Source organism: Garra rufa, chromosome 13 (genome assembly GCF_049309525.1).
Source record: "Garra rufa chromosome 13, GarRuf1.0, whole genome shotgun sequence".
In the NCBI taxonomy this organism is placed as follows: domain Eukaryota; kingdom Metazoa; phylum Chordata; class Actinopteri; order Cypriniformes; family Cyprinidae; genus Garra; species Garra rufa.
In genome coordinates this window covers 12104496-12125692 of record NC_133373.1, presented here as the reverse complement: position 1 = coordinate 12125692, position 21197 = coordinate 12104496, and the positions used below count along the sequence as shown (strand labels likewise).

Below are 21197 nucleotides of genomic sequence, written 5' to 3'. Positions count from 1 at the left end.
TAAGGATGGTTATATCTGTGTGTGAGTCATTTACATACTTTTTTAAAAATTATTCTTCCCATTAGCGCCATTATATTGTTCATTCGCAAATGCGGAATGCGCATGAACTCAAGAGGCGGGAAATACCACATGAACCAATCATAGCCAAAAATAACCAGTCATATCCAAACTTATTGTAATGGAGGCATTGCCTTCTCTGTTAAAACTCAACGGGCTCAGGGGAGCTAAGAGAGACGCGGACTCCAGTTATAACTTTACCTGTTGATGTTGCTGTTGGATAATGTTTCTTTCGAAAACTGAGTGATTTATACAATTTTTAATGTTATATTTTGTAATATTGGCATTGTTTTTTTTTTGTTTGTTTGTTTGTTTGCTTTTACTACAAATGATTTTCTCATCCAATATTTTGAGGAGGCACTCCCTCCCTTGCCTCCTTTGAGGAAACACGCCTGTTCAGTAGCCTATTTGTGTTTGAGGGTCCTAACTGGATGTAGTCAGTAACGCTTAGAGGTAGGTTTGAAAACGACTTGACTCTTTCGTTCAAAGCATAAAGTGAAATGAAAAAGCTACAGTCAAACACAGCATAATCATGGCTGAACTAATCATTCACGGTGGAGCATTTTGACACTGCAGGCTACAGACTTGGGGAAGTAAGCTGTGTGGAGTGAAGAGATTAGAAAGTGAGAAGAGTGTAAGACATGGCTTTAAGGCAAATCTGGGCTATGGTGTAAAAAGTGGGTCGCATACATAATCGTCCTTTTGGCCGGTCTGCCAAACAAGACACCTGGCCTTGAACCTGACTTCATGGGAAAAGAAGATCTTTTGCAGTCCAGAAACCTGCTGATTTGTCTTCATTTGTGTCCGCCTCTATTTTCATCACTTTCTTCCGCTCGCACTTTCAGGGACCTGACTTATTCAACCTAATTATCTTTAACTATCCACAGACACTAAGTCAACTGGATTCCCTCCTGTCATTTTTCACAATCACACAGGAAAAACAATTCAAAATATTTTGGCTTGTGCATAGTAATAGGCAGCTAACATATCCAGAACAGATGTGGGAATGTCGGTCCACGCCAAAACGCAACGGCTCAGGACATAGTGGTTCGGAATGCTAACCTGAGAGATTGAGAGGAAAACTCTTACCTTCTAATTTGCTTATTTTTCTCTCCCTCCCTTCAGCCATAAAATGGACGTCTGCGTTTGTCTCCATTACTCAGTCTCTCAACCTTTCACCATCACTAATGAATAGTAATAGACAGGCAAGGTATGTGTTTGATCATGGCTACACAAAAGATGTGCATCTCACTATAAATAATGAATCTAACACTTTCATGTAGCAACTCATGAGTAACATAGTGGTATCAAATCGATTAATCGCATTCGAAATTAAAAGTTTGTGTTTGTACTGTGTGCATTTATATGTATATCTAAATACAAACACACACATGTATATATTTAAGAAATATATAGTAAACACAGACTTATTTTGAATGTGATTAATCGCGATTAATCGATTTGACAGCACAGCGTAACATTTCTCATTTAACAGTTTTCAGTCCCTCTAGCTCATGGGTTCGATTCACAGGAAACGCACAATCTGTGTGTATTTTGAGGTGTATATTTGAAATATAAGAGTCTGCCAAATGAATAAATGTAAATATTAGCATTTTGTCAGCTGTTATAACAATTTTCATTATCATTGGTTTGCTTCTCCTCTGAGCTGTCAGAATTGACCCAAGGTCTCACAGACTGCCAGTCACACTACAGTTGTCAGTAGCTAGGACAGTCAGTTAACTAGCAAGCTTAGGTTTCATGTGGCTTTTGTCAACTTTGCTCTCCATTTGGCTGGAGCTCAGTACCACCACTGCTCTATGGTGATCCCAGTGGCTCCCTGTCCTGTCCCCACCCTTCTGAGTCATACGTCTCCACAGTCTATACAATCAACTCACTGTTCCCATGATTCATTTCATCATCCTCTGTAGCTTTGATGTGCTGTATGGACAGCTGTGACCCTCTGCTGTTCCAGCCAATTGGCTCTTCATGTGATGTTAGTAGCCATAATTCACAGAGCCTCCAGAATGGCCTCCAGACTGTTCTGATACCCCTGGGTTCCCCGGGTGTTTTTACGAAGTCAGTATCACTGTTATGATGTCACCGGCCAGTGTAGCACATGAACATTTAATCCGCTCTCTTGTTTTCATTGGGTTTGACTGTGCTAACATCAGTCATGGTGGCTGTCAAAAACTAAATCCCCGTGGTTTCTCTGCATTAGCAAGAATTTAGCTGTTCAATGGCACAGAAGTCATCAGTGATACATTTTAAAAGTTAAACTTCTTATAACTTGACATTCTGCTCCTGTGCAAGACACTGAAACAGTAGCGGGACGTTGCACAACAGGCAAAGTCGTCAGCTCATTTTTGCACAGTTAAAAAGCAAAATCAAAACACGTCCTTTTTTCCAGCTGTGCTGGTTGTATTTCTTTGAAAATATGTACTCGATAGATGTCTCTGACGTTTCAACTTTTTCAGCATCCCATTAGTGCCTAGTTTAAAGGTTTAGTTCACTTCCAGAGAAAAAAATTCCTGATAAAATGCTTATCCCCGGTCATCCAGGATGAAAAGAAATTAAGGTTTTTGAGGAAAACATTTCAGGAGTGTTCTCCATATAGTGGACTTCAATGGGGGTTTCACTGCAGCTTTAGAAGGCTTTTTACAATTCCAGCCGAGGAATCATTCTTTTGTACTTAATGTACTTTTTTTTTTTTTTTATACCAAAAATGCTTGTCTTGCACTAGCTCTGCGATGCACATCTGTCTTAATGCATTACGTAATCACATTGGAAAGGTCACGCATGGTTAGTTCTTTGTCTGTGTACTTTCTTCTGTGTACTTTTTGTACAGTTCAAAAAGGTAGAGTAGGGTGAAAAGCTCAATCACAACTTTTTTAAATCATCCCACATGGTTGTTTTTTTTGTTGTTGTTTTTTTGTTTTTTGTTTTTTTGTAAAGGCCTTTTGACTTTATTTGCATGTTTACTTTGGATACACTGGGTCAGTACTTCGGCCTACATCACGTGTGACCTTTCCAAAGTCGATCTAGTGCAAGACAAGCATTTGTGGTTAAAAAGTGTATACATTTTTAATTAAATTTAAAAAAAAATAATCTTTGAAAAATGGCTAATTGTTTCACTGAATAAGACCCTTCTTCGGCTGGGATCATGTAGAGCCAATTTGGACCTTCAACCTGTTGACTCCCATTGGAAGTTCACTATATGGAGAAAAATCCTGGAAAGTTTTCTCCAAAAACCTTCTTTTCATTTTGACGGATGACATGGGGATGGGTAAATTATCAGGATTTTTTTATTCTGGAAGTGAATTAATCCTTTAAGACGATGTGTCAAGTTTTTAATTACTTCACAAGTCAAGGTTAAAGTAGTTCACCCAGTCAAAAGAGTTTTTTATTATTATTATTATTACTGTTTTTGAGTCTCATATGTACACCAAGGCTGCTTTTATTAGACGAAAAATACAGTAAAAAATACAGTAGAAAATTATTACAATTTAGAACAATTTGTTTTAAATGTAATTATTTCTGTGATTTCAATGTCACGTGATTATTCTTGGTTTTCTTGTTTCACAATATGCCTTTTTACTGTATTTTTCATCAAATAAAGCAGCCTTGCAGAGCTGAAGAGACAAAAAGAAAAGCCTAAAATAATTTTTCCAAACTTTTGACCGGTAATGTATATCTCTGCACTGCATTCTGTTCCATTGCACTCTAATGCCTTTAGACCACAATAACACGCACTGTGTAAACACCCCTATAGAATATCATTATTGAAACAAAACTGACTTAAACAAGGTCCCTGGGTTCATTTTATAGTTCATCAAAGAAATCGGCTTTTCCTCAGTCCTGTTTTTGTCTTCTTGGTTATCCATCTTGAAAATACGCAGAAGAAGGGTATTTGCCTGGACACATTTGTTTTAGTAATAAAGTCTCACTTATTCCGTATTTTTACAGAGTGCTGCCAAAATCCTTTATTCCTCAAGAGTATTTTCATGAAGCTCAGCTCAGAGAGAGGGATTGCTACTGAGTTTTGTTTATACTTGTGTCTTGGAAGCCAGCGTTGCCAATTTTCTCTTTCACTCTTTTTTTATTGCTCCATCTTTGTCATTTAAACGTGATCACTATCTCATCGAATGTACTTAATGTCTTTACAGTAAGTGTGAGCATGTAAACCTGAAGAATCCACACTGGCCCCTTCTTGTCTGGCCTTTTTAATAACACACCATAGGGTCGATGCTGACATCAGCATCTGTTCTGTTGCATTTATGGCTTTGGCTGCATTGGAACCTTCTGAATATGCATGTAGGTGATGAAAAGACTCTTTAAAAGCCAAACTATTTCTGGTCAGTTCATCCAATCATCCAGTCAGTCAATTAAAGTTACTTGTGGCTAATTTCACTATGGCAAACGCTGCTTTCTGGCTGGCCTGCGTGTGTGCGGCGTGCTTTGGTGGGCCACCAGGAGCAGTTTTTCCTTGGCTGTGCCGGGGTTGGATCTGAGCTCAAGTCGTTAGCTCATTACCTCTCTCTTCGCTTAGCGCCCAACTCTTCATTTCAGCTTGTGGTGTCTGGCATGACATTGCTGTGACTTCCTCTGAAGTGAGTAAAAGAGTTTGAGCTCTTGTTTTTGTGGGATTTATGTCCCAAGTGTCATTAATTTCAGCATTTACTTGTTTTTTTTTTTTCAAAGGATTTGGTCAGCTGTTTCGTGTCAAACTTTGATTGGGCAGTTGAGAGTTGTTTAACTAGAAACCAGCGGGTAATTTAAGGTGTTTTCTTAAGGGTGTTTGCACTGTTGTTAAGAAAGCTTTGATTTGGGACCATAAAGTCCCATATTTTTCTTGCAAAGTTTATTAGTCAGAAAGCTCAGTGTCAGTTTGAGCAGTTTTATGAGAGAAAAGGTTATAGCTGGAAAGTTTAGACAAGGATACGAAGCGACTAAAAACGCTGTTCTCCATTGGGATCAACAAGGCGGCAGGGAAGGATGTAGAGCGTGAAAAGCTTGTAAAGATTTTTATTTTATTTGCAAAGCAAATAAATTCCAAGACAAACAGAATGGTTTTAAATAAAGCATGTTTTGACTGATCTTTACCTAAATCTGTAATCATGTTCCAGGGCTACTTCCTGTTTACATCCTAATGAATGAGTTTGTTTGTACAAGTCGGCCAATTTTAAGTTTATGTGATTAATCACTGAACTATGAAAGAAACAAGATCTGAGCTAGTCAACCCAACGACCAGTTCCATAAAATTTTAAGAGATGAGTCTGTGGTTCCATGACTCAACAAGATGTTACATTTAAAACACTCCAATTACATTGGCAGAATGGTGGTCCACAACAAACCCCGACTCTAACCGAGAATTTGTGTGATGTTGTAAAGAGGATTCATAAAAAGCCAATCTCAGAAGCCAGACAACTCTGATCCTACCTGGCACATCCAATCAGCCATGGCTGTAGTTTTAGTACATACATTTACACACAAACACATTAGTTATTTGATATAAAACTAAGGGAGGCAGCGTCTCCCCAAAATATTGGATGAGAAAAAAAAAATGTAGTACACAATATTACAAAAATATAACATTTTAAAGGGGTCTTTGGATGCACATATGATTGATATGATTCTTTAGGGTCTTAATGAGAAGTCTATAACATACTTTGTTTAAAATTTCTCAATGGTAGTGTAAGAACAGTCTTTTTACCTTGTCAAAATCAACCCTTTTTAGAGCGAGCTATTCTGTTGCATGTTCCGTTAAATGCTAATGAGCTCTGCTTGCCCCGCCCCTCTCTGCAGTGGGATGACGAGCCGTAATGTTTACTTTATCCACGTTTAGCCGTGTTTAGCTGCGAAACTTGCTAGCTAGCACATTATTAAGAGAGGCCATTTGCAAAGATGCATAAAAAAAACCTTATACTCACTTCTGCTGTGGGTGAAGCTGCATCACGAATGATTCGCACGAACATAGACGCATATGTAGATCGGGATCGGCGCTTTCCTTTCAAAAACGAAAGTAATGTTAATCTGCGTCTTCAGTGGCTCAGATTTTGGGAGTAAATGACGACTGCTGTGTTCATTATTACATCCAACAACAGGACACCTCAATCGCTCAATCTGAGACATTCTTGTCTTCCCCTGCAACTGAGTCTACACAATGGCGATCGGAGTCAGACTGTTTCAGCTCGGTGAGGGCGGGTCTAAGGTTAAGCGCTCATGTCAATCAATTATCGTGGGTATCAATTATCTCTGTCGGTGTGTCGTCAGACCGGCAAGAAGCTGAGAATGACCTGATTTTAAAAAGGGGATATTACTTTTAAAGATTAATAAAATACCACTGGGTGGATTTTTATCTTTGTGGTTGTGTACACAAACTGCCAACACACATTAATGTTCAAACAACATGTAAAAGTGAGTTTTGCATCTGATGACCCCTTTTAAAAAAAAGTGTAAAAATTGCTTGTTTTTCTAAAGAAACATTGTCCAGCGCATCTCTCTCACCTCCCTTGAGCCCACTGACTAAATCCCACCTCTTGTGTCAGTCTGAATGAACAATATAAAGGCATTAAGGAAAAAAATAATTTTAAAAAGTAAACAACTCACTCACTTAATTATAACTACTTAAGACTTAAGGTCAAAATAAGACTTAAAATGGCATGAAAACATGATCTGTGGAAGTTTTCAGTGAGTAATCAGCTTGGTGAAATTTAACGGAAATGTTCGTGTCTGTGACCAATGTTTCCCAAGCTTTGACTGATGATTTGAAAAATTCAAAAATAGTTCAAAGTTAACTATTAAAAAGAATAGCTGAACATTAGTCCACAAATAAAATGTTTAAATTGTTACTGCCTTGACACATCTGGTTGTCAGACTTTCCCAAGATGACTGCAGCTAGTCGAGTAAACACATAGACACACTTCAAAAATATTTCATAATGAGAACGAAAAAAAAAACAAAGAGGAACAACAGTTAGGGGTGACAGAGGGACAAATGAGGGACTGTAATGAATTTGTTAGTTTGCAAGAGGCAGAACAGCTGGAATCAGAAGCTTCGAGAGTAAACAGTCTGAAAAAAATACTCATTCTGCTGTTGTTCGTGAAATTTCTGCTATTGGAACAACATGACACAAGATTACTACACGAACACAAACAAGAAATGCGTCACGCGTGCCCTGGTTTTCAGCATGGTAGTAATTTAGAGCGTCGCTGAGCATTTTGAGATCAGAAAAACAGGAACCGACAACATATGACACACTCTTATTCAATCAGGAGGAAGTCCTGACAAAATTAGAAATTGGGAAGAGAGCATAAGAGCAAGGTAGGAGGTAAAAGAGGTCACAAGAGACTGGAAAACATGCCCCTAAGTTTCATTTTGTAACTCTGTCGCAAGGAAATGAATGTTGGCAGAATGGAGACCAACAGGGCATGAGGTAATGAATTTATGAAGTGGGATCTGGGCATGTGGGAACTTTAATTGATTTTGGAGCCCACAGCTGAAGAAAAGAGAGAAGCTGTTTTGTCCTAGAAAATGCAGCTTTTCACTGAACGTGGTTTGGAAGGCTCAGGCCTTCGTCCGCGTTGCCACCCACAAGCCCTTTTTAAACTCCTTCAGAAGCTTAATTTCTCTCAAAACTTGCTGTGGGAGCACGCACGTCATGAGAGTAAGAGCAGAACATTTTCTTAAGTTTGCTTGTGTAAAGCTAAATCAGCCGTGAAAGCATAAATCACACTGAACGCATAGACAAATCAACTAGAAAACCAATCACTCACAGTGAGGGATAGTTATTTGAGATGACATGAGTGTCAGTGCAATTGAACAAAGTTGAGGAGAGTCAGTGACCGATAAAAATGTTCACATTACACTCTCAGTCAACCTGTTTTCTTGATCTCACCTTTACGGCAAATCTGTTGCGTGTAAGTACGTCCCCATATTACCAAAGAAACAGTGGCAGATGCTAGAAACTCATTACCTGTTCCTGTCTGGGAAAGCGAATGAAAATTCACTTTATTCCCAAATCTCTAAATCACTCCCTCTCTCTCGTTTAACTTGGAATTTTTATTGGCCTCTGTTTTAGTGAACAAGTGATTAAGACCATGGCAGTTGCAGATGAACTTGTAGGTCAGTCTGGGTTTAGATGTCAAGAGAACATCATTTTTGGAGAAGATTGTGGCTGCTAAAATAACGGAAAAAGAAAAAGAAGGTAGCCTGAAACCCTGAAACCGTTTGTGCATTTCCAAAAAGCCAGAAGTCATCTCCACATGTTTCTAATTACGTTAGTGGAGCAGATGAGAACAAGCAATGCTTGTATTTTAAACCTGTTGAAAGGAAGACGATAAACAGAGCGCTCTTAAAAAGAGCAGCAGTGTTGGCTTTTATCTGTGTTACGTGCAAGGGTCTATTAAATCTCAATTTTCTGCAATCACTTTAGCAGAGACGACATTCAAATTTTTTTTATAGGTTATTTTTTCGATCTTTTAAGAACTTGTAAAATTAAAGTTCAGAATTTCCTAAACTGGCATGGCTGGAATTTGTGCACACGCTTTAATATTTCTTTAATGAAATGCTAATCTAGTTGTAGAATCTGCTACCAAACATTCTGCTGCCAGAAATGATTTTATAGGTGACCTATTTATGCCCCTTTTTACAAGTTTTAATGCAAGTCTGAATGTGTCTGTGAAGTTTCAGCTCAAAGTACCCCACAGATCATTTATTATATAATTTTGGAAATGCCTATTTTGTATGGAAGCAGAAACGTGCTGTTTTTGTGCATGTCTCTTTAAATGCAAATGAGCTTCTGCTCCCTGCTCCCTGCCCCCTTTTCTAGAATAGGACTCTGCTGTTTTAGCTTGTATCTAAAAACATCTGTTTGGTTTCGAATATCATTTCTATTGTGCTGAAATCACGTGTTTTAAAGCCATTTTAGTTTAAACTTCTGATATAGGGTTTTCTGAGCGCACAAATCCGAAGCACATGCACAGAAAGCAGCTGTCACACGGCATGTGAGTACTAAACTAAACTGCGCTTAAACTGTAAAATCACACACAAGTTGCAAAAACAGTCGGTTATGTCTGTAAAGGTAAACATCTGAGAAAGAAATGGCATGTTTATATAAGATTTGTGTGGCAGCTGTGTAATATACAGTAAATAAATTAATAAATCCACTGCTGTCTTGTCTCCTCTGAGGCTGGGACTCTAAATAGTGTTCTGTGCTCGTCTGTGCAGCCAATGACAGAACAGTTAGCATGCTTTCACCATGGCGTTAAAACTTGAACACCATTATCGCTTACGAAAAACAAAATGGCGGCACAGCGGGTGTAAACATGCAGATTAAGGAGTGGTAATATTATAATAAGATCCCTTCTCTATGTCACAAAGGGAACGAAATCTGAGCGGCTTGTTTTTTCACATTGGCTGAGAAAGGCTTAACAAAACAAAGTTACTGGGTTGTCCTTTTTATGTTTTCTGGGTTGGTAGATGCACCAGGGAATCATGGAAAAAGTCAGATTTTCATTTTATGTCCCCATTAAAAAAATACTTGAGAGTTCATGTGTTGCATTTTCCATTCAATGTTTTCAAATGAATGAGCTAATAGCCACAAATATGAATCTGGATGCATTTATAGAAGTTCATGACACAAACATCACAGATGAAATTCATCACCAGTACCCAGAGGAACATTCACAGCTCTAGGGCTTTATTTACTCTGCATCAGATTTGACGGTCACCTCTTTAGTTCAGATATTTCATTGTCTTTCTAACATCAGTGTCTTTCTAGTAGTTTAATTTGTTTGTCCAAAGGAAGATGCCAGTATTAATGCAGTGAGTGTGAAAGACAAAAAAAGGAAATTTAAGACATTTCACATGTGCTACAGGTGAGCCATGTGCCAACACTTCAGCACGGAATGTTCTCTGAAGAGTAATGACATGGAAATTCGTCCAGGAGAGGCTTCTTTTTCTGCGAGGGGATTTTAGCAAGCTTTATGACTCTCGGAGGAAACATAAATTTTTCTAACCTTTCGCATTTCAGCCAATTGGTTTGGTTTCACAATTATGGTATTATGGTATGATCTTCATAATGTGTCACATGATGCACGTCAAGTTAAAAAGTGCATGTCCTCTGTGAACGTCCCCTTACACTGTAGTGGCTTTCTTGACATTTGGTTTTGTTCAACTTGACATCTACTAGTGCTGTTTCTTGTGTGTCTGACAGCTGCAGGGCAGTATGTGTAACGGTGCTACAAGTCAAACTAGGTTTGTGATTAGGCTTCTGTCAAACCAGAGAGAAGTGTGTGTGCGCAACGTGAGAACGTAGAAGTTTCTCCATGAGGAAGTGGTTAGTGTAAAACGGCCTTCTGTCTTGGTAGGTTTGTTTTCTTTACAACCGTGGGTTTTTTTTATGAATAGAGTCCCTTATCCCCTAATGAACAGTGCATAGATGCTCAGTGGACCAGATTCCCAAGAGTTTCACCCAGAGGAACCGTGAGGAGCACCAGGCTACCAAGAAACATCTACAACATGCTACAATAGAATCTACAAACCACAGTCTTCAAAATAAGACAGAATCCACAAAATACAGACTTCATAGAACAAGAAAACCACAAGACACAACCCACAGAGTGGCTGACACTGTTTTAGATATCACAGTGGAAATCTCTGTGAGAGTATCGGGCTCAAAACATGCTGAGAGAGCAGCTCTTAACCAAGCAAACAAGCACACCCATCCAGATGCATCTGCATGACCTTGAAGTGGACCAAAAAACATGCATCACTTTTTCTGAAACACAAACAAGAGGCGAAATTCTGGGTAATTCTCTGCCTTTGATGTTTGTTCTACTTCCCTGCATTGGATTATGAAGGACGGCTGAAGTAATCCAATACAAACTCTCAGAACGACCCTTGACCAGACCGCTTGGCCCACCCATACCCTGGCTGAGTGCACAGGGCAGCAGCTGGAGGAATTCGTTTAGGAAAAGCAAAAGCAGAGCAGCGAACATCAAAGTAGTGGCATGTGCCAAACAAAGACGTAGGAGAACCTCTAGCTTCTGGCAGATTGAGTGATGGATATTAGACAAATTATATGAAGACAAAAACACAATAAGTGAGTGAAGAACTTGCAAATTTTACCCAGGTGTCTCCTGACCTTTGTTTTCCGTTGAGATCTTGTGGTCCACCAGTCCTTGGTGTCTTCCGTGATTCCTTATTCTCCCAGTGGCTCTCTAAAAGTCCTTAAAGCTGCACACATCTCTTGTATCCCAAGATATCAAGGCCTCCTCCTCAAAGCTGCTGTGGTTTTGGATCTCCAGCGTCCAGGACGCTGCTCAGCCCAGTAGCGATCTCCTGTCCAAGGGTTCACAGGATCTGAGCATGGCTCTGGAAGCCTTCAGCTGCTTTCTAGAGACTGAGGAACTCTCGGACAGCAACTCCAGTTTTTCACGAAGGTTGGGGGAGGGAGGGGTGGATGGAGGGGAATGGGACCTGATTTTTTTTTCCTCTCTCTCTTCCTTTTCTCCTTCTCCTTTTTAGAGGGGAGGGCCTAACCCCTCCTCTGATGTAATGACAGAATAACTCGACCCCTTCTACAATTTCACCTCCCATCAAATCTCTCATTCTTCAGGGAAGGAGGAGGAGGGGACAGCAAGCGGGGGAGAGGCATCTCTCTGAACTCAGGGAGAATAGGCTTGTGGTCTGTGTGGAGACGGAGAGGACTGCTTTTGCTTAGAGCCCAGCGGCACGGGACTCCACCGTTCCTTTCTGCAGTCTGCACTCGGTCTCGCTAAACGCACATGCTTTCGGCAGTCCTGAGAGGATGACACAAGTTCAATAGATAATGATCTTCCCACGCGTGTCTCTCAGATGTTTGTTTAAAGTGGAAGAAGGAAACTGTGGATCATTTGGACAGTGTGTGGAGCATGTGTTTGAACAATCTGCACAGTGACACCAGAATGTCCTACTCTTGTTTTCTGGTATAAATTCATAGCTGAAGTGCTGTTCGGGTGCAGTCACGAATGTTTGTGTGTTTGGCTGTCGTCAGATTTTTAGGGATAGGACACTCAAACATTAACATTTAGTCACCCAAAACATGTTATTCAAAACATCTGTGACTGACTGACTTCTGTGGAAGTCCAAGAAAAATGTGTTGTTTTTTGTCCATATAGTGAAAGTCAATGGGGCTCAGTGTTTGTTTGGACCCCATTGATTTTCATTGTATGGTCATAGGTTTAGAATAGCAAAAGGAGAGTAAATGATGACACACTTTGCAACTGTCCCTTTAAGTACCCTATGTTTGTTTGTGTTTGTGTTTGTGTTTGTGTGTTTGTGTGTGTGTGTGTGTGTGTGTGTGTGTGTGTGTGTGTGTGTGTGTGTGTGTGTGTGTGTGTGTGTGTGTGTGTGTGTGTGTGTGTGTTTTCCGTAGGTAGATGAATGGAGGTCTATAGGGATGACCCACTGCACTGAAATAAATGTAAAAATAGACTTGGTTTTGATTGTACAACCACAGGATGTAAACATATTACATGTGTTTATATGAAGCCAGTGTGATAAAATCACTTTCTAGCCTTGTCTATGTAACATTATATATAGTCTTTCAACTCCTGACCAACTGACCATGACCGTGTAATGCAGCAAACCTTCGTTTTCATATGATACAAGCAATTTCCAGAAAGAGACAGTTTATATAAAATCTATTTGCAGGAATTATGCCAGCTACGCAGTAAAGTTCATCTGAGAACAGTAGTTTTACTGAAAAAGGAGTATTTATAAGTTTACAGGAAGAACTGATTATTCTTTTATGTAAACCATTTTGCACTGAAAGGAATATTTCCCCTTAAACTGTGTCAGGTTTTCCCCATTTTTTATTTTTTTTTTCCCCTTAGGTTGTTTGTTTTAGCTCTGGTCAGTAGTAGTAGTTTTGAGTACGTGTTTGGCGTCTGCGTTTTATGTTGAGTTAGAGTGTGTGTGTGTGTGTGTGTGTGTGTGTGTGTGTGATCTGCAAAGGTGTTTAAAATAGAAGTGTGATGCCTGAATGGCTGGACTTCACCCTATTAAATGAGGTGTTAAGGAAATGGACAGACGTCTCCTGTTTGGTGGAGATTTTCTGCCATTTTGCGTTCCCACAATAATATTTAGCTTGTGCCTGAGCTTTGTCTGACATTCGCAAAGCAGCCGTCTCTCTTCAAAATCTCTTTCACTTCGCATTGCATATATTGCATTGATGATAAAATTACAACACTATTCTTCAAAAAGAAATTGAGGTCAGGAAGTTTTTTTTGACAGAAATTAATACTTTTATTTGGTAAAGATTCATTCAGTTGCTCAGACGTAAAAGAAAAAAACATTCACACTGTTACTTTCTATTCATTAAATAAATGGTGCTGAAAATCTTAACAAACCCCAAAAGTTTAAACGGTAGTATATGCAGTTGAAGTCAAAAGTTTACGTCCACCTTGCAAAATCTGCTAAATGTTAATTATTTTACCCAAATACGAGGGATCATACAAAATGCGTGTTAGTTTTTATTTAGTACTGACCTGAATAAGATATTTCACATAAAAGATGTTTACATATAGTCTACAAAAGAAAATAATAGTTGAATTTATAAAAATGACCCTGTTCAAAAGTTTACATACACATTCTTAATACTGTGTTTTTACCTGATTGATCCACAGTTTTTTGTTTAGTGATAGTTGTTCATGAGTCCCTTGTTTGTTTTAAACAATTAAACTGCCTGCTGTTCTTCTGAAAAATCCTTTAGGTCCCACAAATTCTTTGGTTTTTCAACGTTTTTGTTTATTTGAACCCTTTCCAACAATGACTGTATGATTTTGAGATCCATCTTTTCACACTGAGGACAACTGAGGGACTGATATGCAACTATTACAGAAGGTTCAAATGCTCACTGATGCTTCAGAAGGAAACACGATGCATTAAGAGCCAGGGGTGAAAACTTTTGAACAGAATGAAAATGTGTACATTTTTCTTATTTGCCTAAATATCATTTTTTTTTTTTTTCATTTAGCACTGCCCTTCAGAAGCTACAGAAGATACTTACATGTTTCCTAGAGGACAAAAAAAGTTACATTTTACCCTGATCTTTCACCCCCGGCTCTTAATGCTTGGTTTTTTTTTTTTACTTCTGAACCATCAGTGAGCATTTGAACCTTCTGTAATAGCCGTCCCTCAGTTGTCCTCAGTGTGAAAAGATGGATCTCAAAATAATACAATCATTGTTGGAAAGAGTTCAAATACACAAAAATGCTGAAAAACCAAAGAATTTGTGGGACCTGAAGGATTTTTCTGAAGAACAGCAGGCAGTTTAACTTCAAGACAAACAAGGGACTCGTGAACAACTATCACTAAACAAAGAAAAAAAAAAAAAAAAACACAGCTGTGGATCAATCAGGTAACAACAGTATTTAGAATCAAGGGGATGTAAACTTTTGAACGGGGTCATTTTTATAAATTCAACTATTATTTTCTCTTGTTGACTATGTAAACATCTTTTACGTGAAATGTCTTATTCAGGTCAGTACTAAATAAAAAAGAACATGCATTTTGTATGATCCCTCCTATGTGGATAAAATAATTAACATTTTTCAGATTCTGCAAGGTGTATGTAAACTTTTGACTTCAACTGTAATTGGAATGGAATTATGTTTTAATTATGTAATTATTATGTCAGCATAAGTTATTGTGGGGTTCAGTTTGTTTTTAGGTCAGTGTTGCTCTGCAATGTGTCTGCTAAGTGTGTGTGTGTGTGTGTGTGTGTGTGTGTGTGTGTGTGTGTGTGTGTGTGTGTGTGTGTGTGTGTGTGTGTGTGTGTGTGTGTGTGTGTGTGTGTGTGTGTGTGTGTGTGTGTGTGTGTGTGTGTGTGTGTGTCTGTGTGTGTGTGTGTGTGTGTGTTGCAGGCTGTCTAGCACAAGGCTGTAATTATTATCTTAACCCTGATTTGCTCTGAAATACACAGTGATGATAATTTAAACAGAATTTATAATGCTCTCATTCATTGTCTGTTTTAAATCAGTCTGGATTCTGGGATTGATTTGCCTCTAATTATTTTCCAAATCTTTCATTTGCCATTCCGTCATCCACATAAGTGACTTGTGTAGTTTTGTTTTTGATGATCATCACAGATGTGATGCTCTGATGTAGTGTCTGTAACGGACCGCTGCTTGTTTGCAGTCCCCAAGCTTATATTCCTAAGAACATGCTTTCACAAACACGTATCATCAATATTCACACACAGTCAGTTAAATGCTGCCAAATGTTTCTCCAGAAGCTGCACATCTTTCTTCCTAATGCAGATACTTCCTGCACATAATGTTCCTCACTAATCCAAATATTTACTCAGTATGAAATAAGCGCTGTCTCTAGATGGGCCAGAGACTAAATGGCTGTCCACCTCCCAACTGCAGACATACAAGAATAGATCAAAGAAATAAGAAATAAATAGATTTAGTCGTAAAAAATATGTTTGTGTTTATTTATTTTTAACTCGATTTTGTAACCAAAAACGTTTTTTCAACGTTCTTGTGTATTTTGCAGGTATATATCTGTCTGATTTGACCTACATTGATTCGGCGTATCCCTCCACCGGCAGCATTCTGGAAAATGAACATCGTTCCAACCTCATGAACAACATTCTGAGAATTATCTCAGACCTGCAGAGATCTGTTGAATATGGTGCGTATCACATTTGTGTGTTTGTCTACTTTGGCAAATGAACGAAAGTAACTGTGAATTCATTTCGCCGCTCTGTCTCAGATATCCCAGTATTACAGCATGTCCAGAAGTATCTCAACTCTGTTCGCTACATTGAGGAGTTACAGAAGTTTGTGGAGGATGACAATTATAAGTGAGCAGGAGCTGTTTTGTTTTTTATATTACAAACAACACTACCAGTCAAAAGTTTGGAAATGCTTTTGAAAGAAGTTTCTTATGCTCATCAAGGCTGCGTTTGTTTGATGGAAAATGCTGTAAAACCAGTAATATTATTACAATATATTTATTTAATTGTCAGGATTTATTTAATTTATTTATTTCATCTAATTTATTTAATTTATTTAATTTCAGGATTTCTCTCCATATAATGGACTTCTATGGTGCCCCCGAGTTTGAACTTCCAAAATGCAGCTTCAAATGGCTCTAAATGATCTCAGCCGAGGAAAAAAGGGTCTTATCTAGCAAAACAATTGGTTATTTTCTAAAATAAAATTACAATTTATCTACTTTTTAACCTCAAATGCTCATCTTGTCTAGCTCTGTGTGTACTCTGTGTAGAGATTAAAAAGTATATAAATTATAAATGTTTTTAGAAAATAACCGATCATTTCGCTATATAAGACCCTTCTTCTTCAGCTGGGATCGTTTAGAGCCCTTTAAAGCTGCATTTAAACTGCATTTTGGAAATTCAAACTCGGGGCACCATAGAAGTCCATTATATGGAGAGAAATCCTGAAATGTTTTCCTCAAAAAATATAATTTCCTTATGACTGAAGAAAGAAAGACATTCACATCTTGGATGACAAGGGAGTGAGTACATTATCTGTAAATTTTTGTTCTGTAAGTGAACTACTCCTTTAAAGGATAACTGTTGCCAAAATGCAACCTGGGCTGTTTTTTTTTTACTGTAAACGAGACAAACTTATATCTAAAAGCATAATTACGACAAACGAGCCGTTTTTGAGATTGACCATGATTTAGCTTTGTGGTCAGTGGCCGATGAATGGGAGTACTAGGGGCATACATTTGAGCGCATCAAAATCGATATTTTTACAACACTAAGAAGGCTCGACACACCATGACACTTTGCTCGAAGTATCGCCTGGGTCTCTACACATGAACTCGAGCATTGAGAACATTGTTTGTGTACACACAGTTTACTAAAAAGAAAGGTTTTGAACAACTCACTTTCACTGTTTGAGTTTCCGCTCGCGGCCGTCTTGCCAGTCAAGAGGTGTCGATCTCCGAATGCGAGGATGGATAGCTCCTAAAGCATATTTCCATATAAATGCACGGCTAATTCGTTGATTTGTTGCAAGTGAAAAACAATATTAAACTTCTAGTTGTAAAAAGAGCCTCATATAAGCCTAATATTTCGTCCTATGGAGTCCATTCATTCGCATTCGGAGATCGAAAAACCAAACAGTGAAAGTGAGTTGTTCAAAAACTTTCTTTTTAGTAAACTCTGTGTACACAAACAATGTTCTCAATGCTCGAGACCCAGGCGATACTTCGAGCAAAGTGTCATGGTGTGTCGAGCCGCCTTAGTGTTGTAAGAATATTGATTTTGATGTGCTCAAATGTATGCCCCTAGTACTCCCATTCACCGGCCATTGACCACAAAACTAAATCACGGTCAATCTCAAAAACGGCTCGTTTGTCGTAATTATGCTTTTAGATATAAGTCTCGTTTACAGTAAAAAAAACAGCCCAAGTTGCATTTTGGCAATAGTTATCCTTTAAGTGTTCAATTTTGGCTTAATCAAATACAGCCTTGGTGAGTTAAACACATTGAAAAACATTTAAGAATCGTAATTATTCCAAACTTCTGACTGGTGGTGTATATTATATTTATTATTTTAGTGTAAATGTTTTAAGTGTAAATGGTACTGATGTTTGATATACGTATCAGGTTGTCCCTAAAGATTGAGCCACCAGCTACCAGCACACCTCGCACCACTGCCTCTAGAGAAGACCTCACAGGTGAGAAACGCATGCGGCCCACACACACACTAACGCTAAGCAGGCCTCATGCCGAGTTGTTATCCTAACCAGACGCAGCCGTGATGTGACAACATTTGGATTTTATTGATATTGCGTCATGCTGGGTTTGCTCCGGCCACAGTGAAGTTTAATTGGTTCGGTTTTGCTCTCCCCAAAGCTGTATATGAAACACCTCCAATGTCACATGTTCTTGTTAATGATTAGTGTGTTTGCGTTTGTGTGATTTAGGTCCAGACACATCTGCGTCACCGTTATGTGGTCGTCGTGGTAATGTTGCCGAGGGTGCCCTGCCTAAAGTCCCGCCGACGCCACCCTCGCCCCGGAACCTCATCACTTACGGACACAGGAAGTGCCACAGCCTCGGCTACAAGTGCGTTTGATTCATATCCTCCATTCATTTGTGTACATCACCCACTCTTTTGTACCTGAGTTTATTTTGTTTACTTAAGCACCTTTAGTCATTCTTGAGTTTATAGACTATAGTCTGAGTGGGCGCCATGTGCAAAAAATGAAAACAAGGCTTTCAGGAAGATACAGATTGTCTTAAAGTCCATTATCATCTTTTTTTTTTTTTTTTTACTGAGAATTTGTGGAAACATTTGGCACTTAACATATATACTATATAAAATATATACTAATAATTACAAAGATATACATTTCAGAAAAATGGTTAGTGAAATTTATTTATTTATTCATTTATTTTTTAAATGATGTTTCATTTCCAAATAGTCAGTGAATGTAGGTGCTTTTGTAAACTTGTAAAATTGATTGTGAGTCTCAGGAGTATGAGCTATTTATTTTATATGAAATAGTCCAAAAACAACATTATTTTATTGTATTTTATTTTATTCTATTCTATTCTATTCTATTCTATTTTATTTTTCATTTAATTTTAGTATTTTTCTATTTTGTTTAAACATTTACAAAAAATTTATGTTCATCTTGAGAGTCCCAGTTTTAAGAAATGTTGCAAATATTTCTTAGCAAATTTTTGATAAAAAAAGTGAAATATTTATACAATAAACAATTATATATTGATATAACAATTTATTTAATATCAATTTATCGGGCTGTCAAAATGATGATGTTGTTTATTGTTATTTATTTTAAATAAGATGATTATTAGATGAGGTTTAATTCAGAAATACTCACTGAAATAAGATGCTTTAAAAAATATATAAACTTAAAAAAATTAATAGTTGTATGAGCATTTTTCTATATGGAAAAAAAATCCAGAAAAAAAAAACTTTTATTTTATTTATTTATTTATTTTATTTTATTTTATTTACATTTATTTTATTTAAATATTAAATTTACAAAAATATCAGATGTTCATCTTGAAAGTCCCAGTTTTAAGGAATGCATTTTATTTGATATTTACATATATTTGTTATAATTTTTGTAATTGTATTTCATTTATTTTATATTAAATTTTGTATTTTTTATTTATTTTATTTTATATTTACATTTTTTTTGTTATTTATTTTATTTTATTATTTGATTTCATTTTATATTTGCATTTTTATTTTTAATTGAATTGAATTTAATTTATTTCATTTTATTAAAAATTTACCAAAAATTAGATGTTCATCTCGAGAGTCCCAGTTTTAAGGAATGTATTTAATTTTTTTAATTAAATTTCAATTTTAAAAATAATTAGATGTTTTTCTTAATAGTCACAGTTGTAAGAAGTGTTATTTTTATTTTATATTCACATTTTTATTTATTTATTTTTAATTGTATTTATTTCATTTCATATTTACATTTTCATTTTTTATTTGTTTTTTTTTTATTTATTTTTTATTTTATTTTTCATTTCATTATTTGATTTCATTTCATTTCATTTCATTTTAGTTCAAATTGACCAAAAATGAGATGTTCATCTTGAGAGTCCCAGGATTAAAGAATGTGTTATTATTTTATCTTAAGAGTCCCAATTTTTATGAACGTTATAATTTTTTCTTTGCAAATTATTGCAAATCATTATATTTTAAATAAAAAACCTAATTATTAAAAATACTTTTGCTACAATTTAATTAATATCAATTCAATAGACTGTCAAAATTATGATGTTAGTCAAAAATGTCAAGACCTAAGTTGGAATAGGCCAAAATTATATTTATGTACGATATTATTTTCAAGTCCCATGTATTTTCAGTGTTTTGTCTGACACCATAGCAGCAGCAATACAATTTGCCATTGACTGAAACTTCTTGTTCCTCACAGTCTCGTTTTCATTCAGTCTATAACATTTAATGACCTGTTTGTCCTGTCTTTCACCTCATCGCTTTGCTAGCTCCCTGAAGAAGGATCTGCCTTATACTTTATCTATAGCTCTACATGCTCTATATGTGATAATATTTCAGTTTCTAGACAGATTTATAACTGTTAATTAAGAAAACATTTCTATCTCTAACTTGACTTCATCTTTTTCCTCTGTGTGATACAGTTTTATCCACAAAACGAACACGGTGGAGTTTAAAAGCGCTACGTTCCCCAACGCCGGATCCAGACACCTGCTGGACGACAGCGTTCTGGAAAGTCACACACCCACACGAGGACAGGCGGAGAGCTCAACACTGTCTAGCGGCATTTCACTGGGTATAACACACAAAAACACACACAAAACTACTGGATCATGGACTGGATCATTCTTTCCTATCAACGTATGTCATGATTTTTTGATTTCAGGAAGCAGTGAAGGGTCAGAGCTCAGTGAGGAGATGTCTTGGCCTGCCTTTGAGAGGTGAGTCTTCCAAAACATTCACACTTGCAAACACAGTCAAGGACAATTACATGTGCACATACATGACCACATGCGTGAGTACATATGGACACAGCATGCCATCATGGAACATGCTGGAATCTAACATAAGCCTCCCCATTCCCCACCAACCCTCCTGAACAGAGACAACGCTCCAAACGCTTCTCTTCATCATCATTATTATCATTAACTTAACACAGTCACTTTTCTCTAATACAGCTTCTGATAATGCATTGCCAATCTCAAGTGTGCGATAAACCTGCTTTGAGACTTTAGTTTCCCATAATTGAACACCTGCACTAAAACAAGCTTCAGCATGTGAATGTAAAAAGACCTTTGCACTAGAAAGTGTGTGTTTTTTGGCACAGAAGAGTGAGTTCTGTGACCCTCAGCTGGCTGTGCTTTCTTCTGACCCCAAATGATCATCATATTCCCTCATTAGTGCTCTACCGCTATTGTAGCTAATGAGCTAAACTTCCTATAGCAGGAATAGAGTATGAAAGAGTCATTTGTGATGGCCGCTGCCTACCATGCTGCATCAGGTGTACACAAACGCATCAGTGTACCCTAAATGCTTGTCGAAGACTTTTTCTTTGTCTCCTTCTGTGTTTTAAAGAAGTCTAGTTAATATATAAAAAAATAGGAATTTAAT

The 21197-nt window shown here is 37.4% G+C and overlaps 2 protein-coding genes across 3 annotated transcripts in view; one reads left to right on the top strand and one right to left on the bottom strand.

Annotated features, from left to right (window-relative positions):
• angptl1a (angiopoietin-like 1a) overlaps positions 1-11505 on the bottom strand; it is a 29189-nt gene extending 17684 nt beyond the window's left edge. The window contains exon 1 of one of the 2 annotated variants that reach the window (XM_073816707.1): positions 11185-11505. The gene's annotated coding sequence lies outside the window, so the exon portion shown is untranslated. The remainder of the gene's footprint in view (positions 1-11184) is intronic. The other variant, XM_073816706.1, reaches the window with a different exon arrangement.
• Positions 1-21197, top strand: part of ralgps2 (Ral GEF with PH domain and SH3 binding motif 2) — an 86309-nt gene that overhangs the window by 42820 nt on the left and 22292 nt on the right. The window contains exons 6-11 of the mRNA XM_073816699.1: positions 15601-15738; positions 15820-15910; positions 17690-17760; positions 18010-18151; positions 20231-20382; positions 20473-20527. Coding sequence (XP_073672800.1) covers positions 15601-15738; positions 15820-15910; positions 17690-17760; positions 18010-18151; positions 20231-20382; positions 20473-20527 — 649 coding nt within the window. The remainder of the gene's footprint in view (positions 1-15600; positions 15739-15819; positions 15911-17689; positions 17761-18009; positions 18152-20230; positions 20383-20472; positions 20528-21197) is intronic.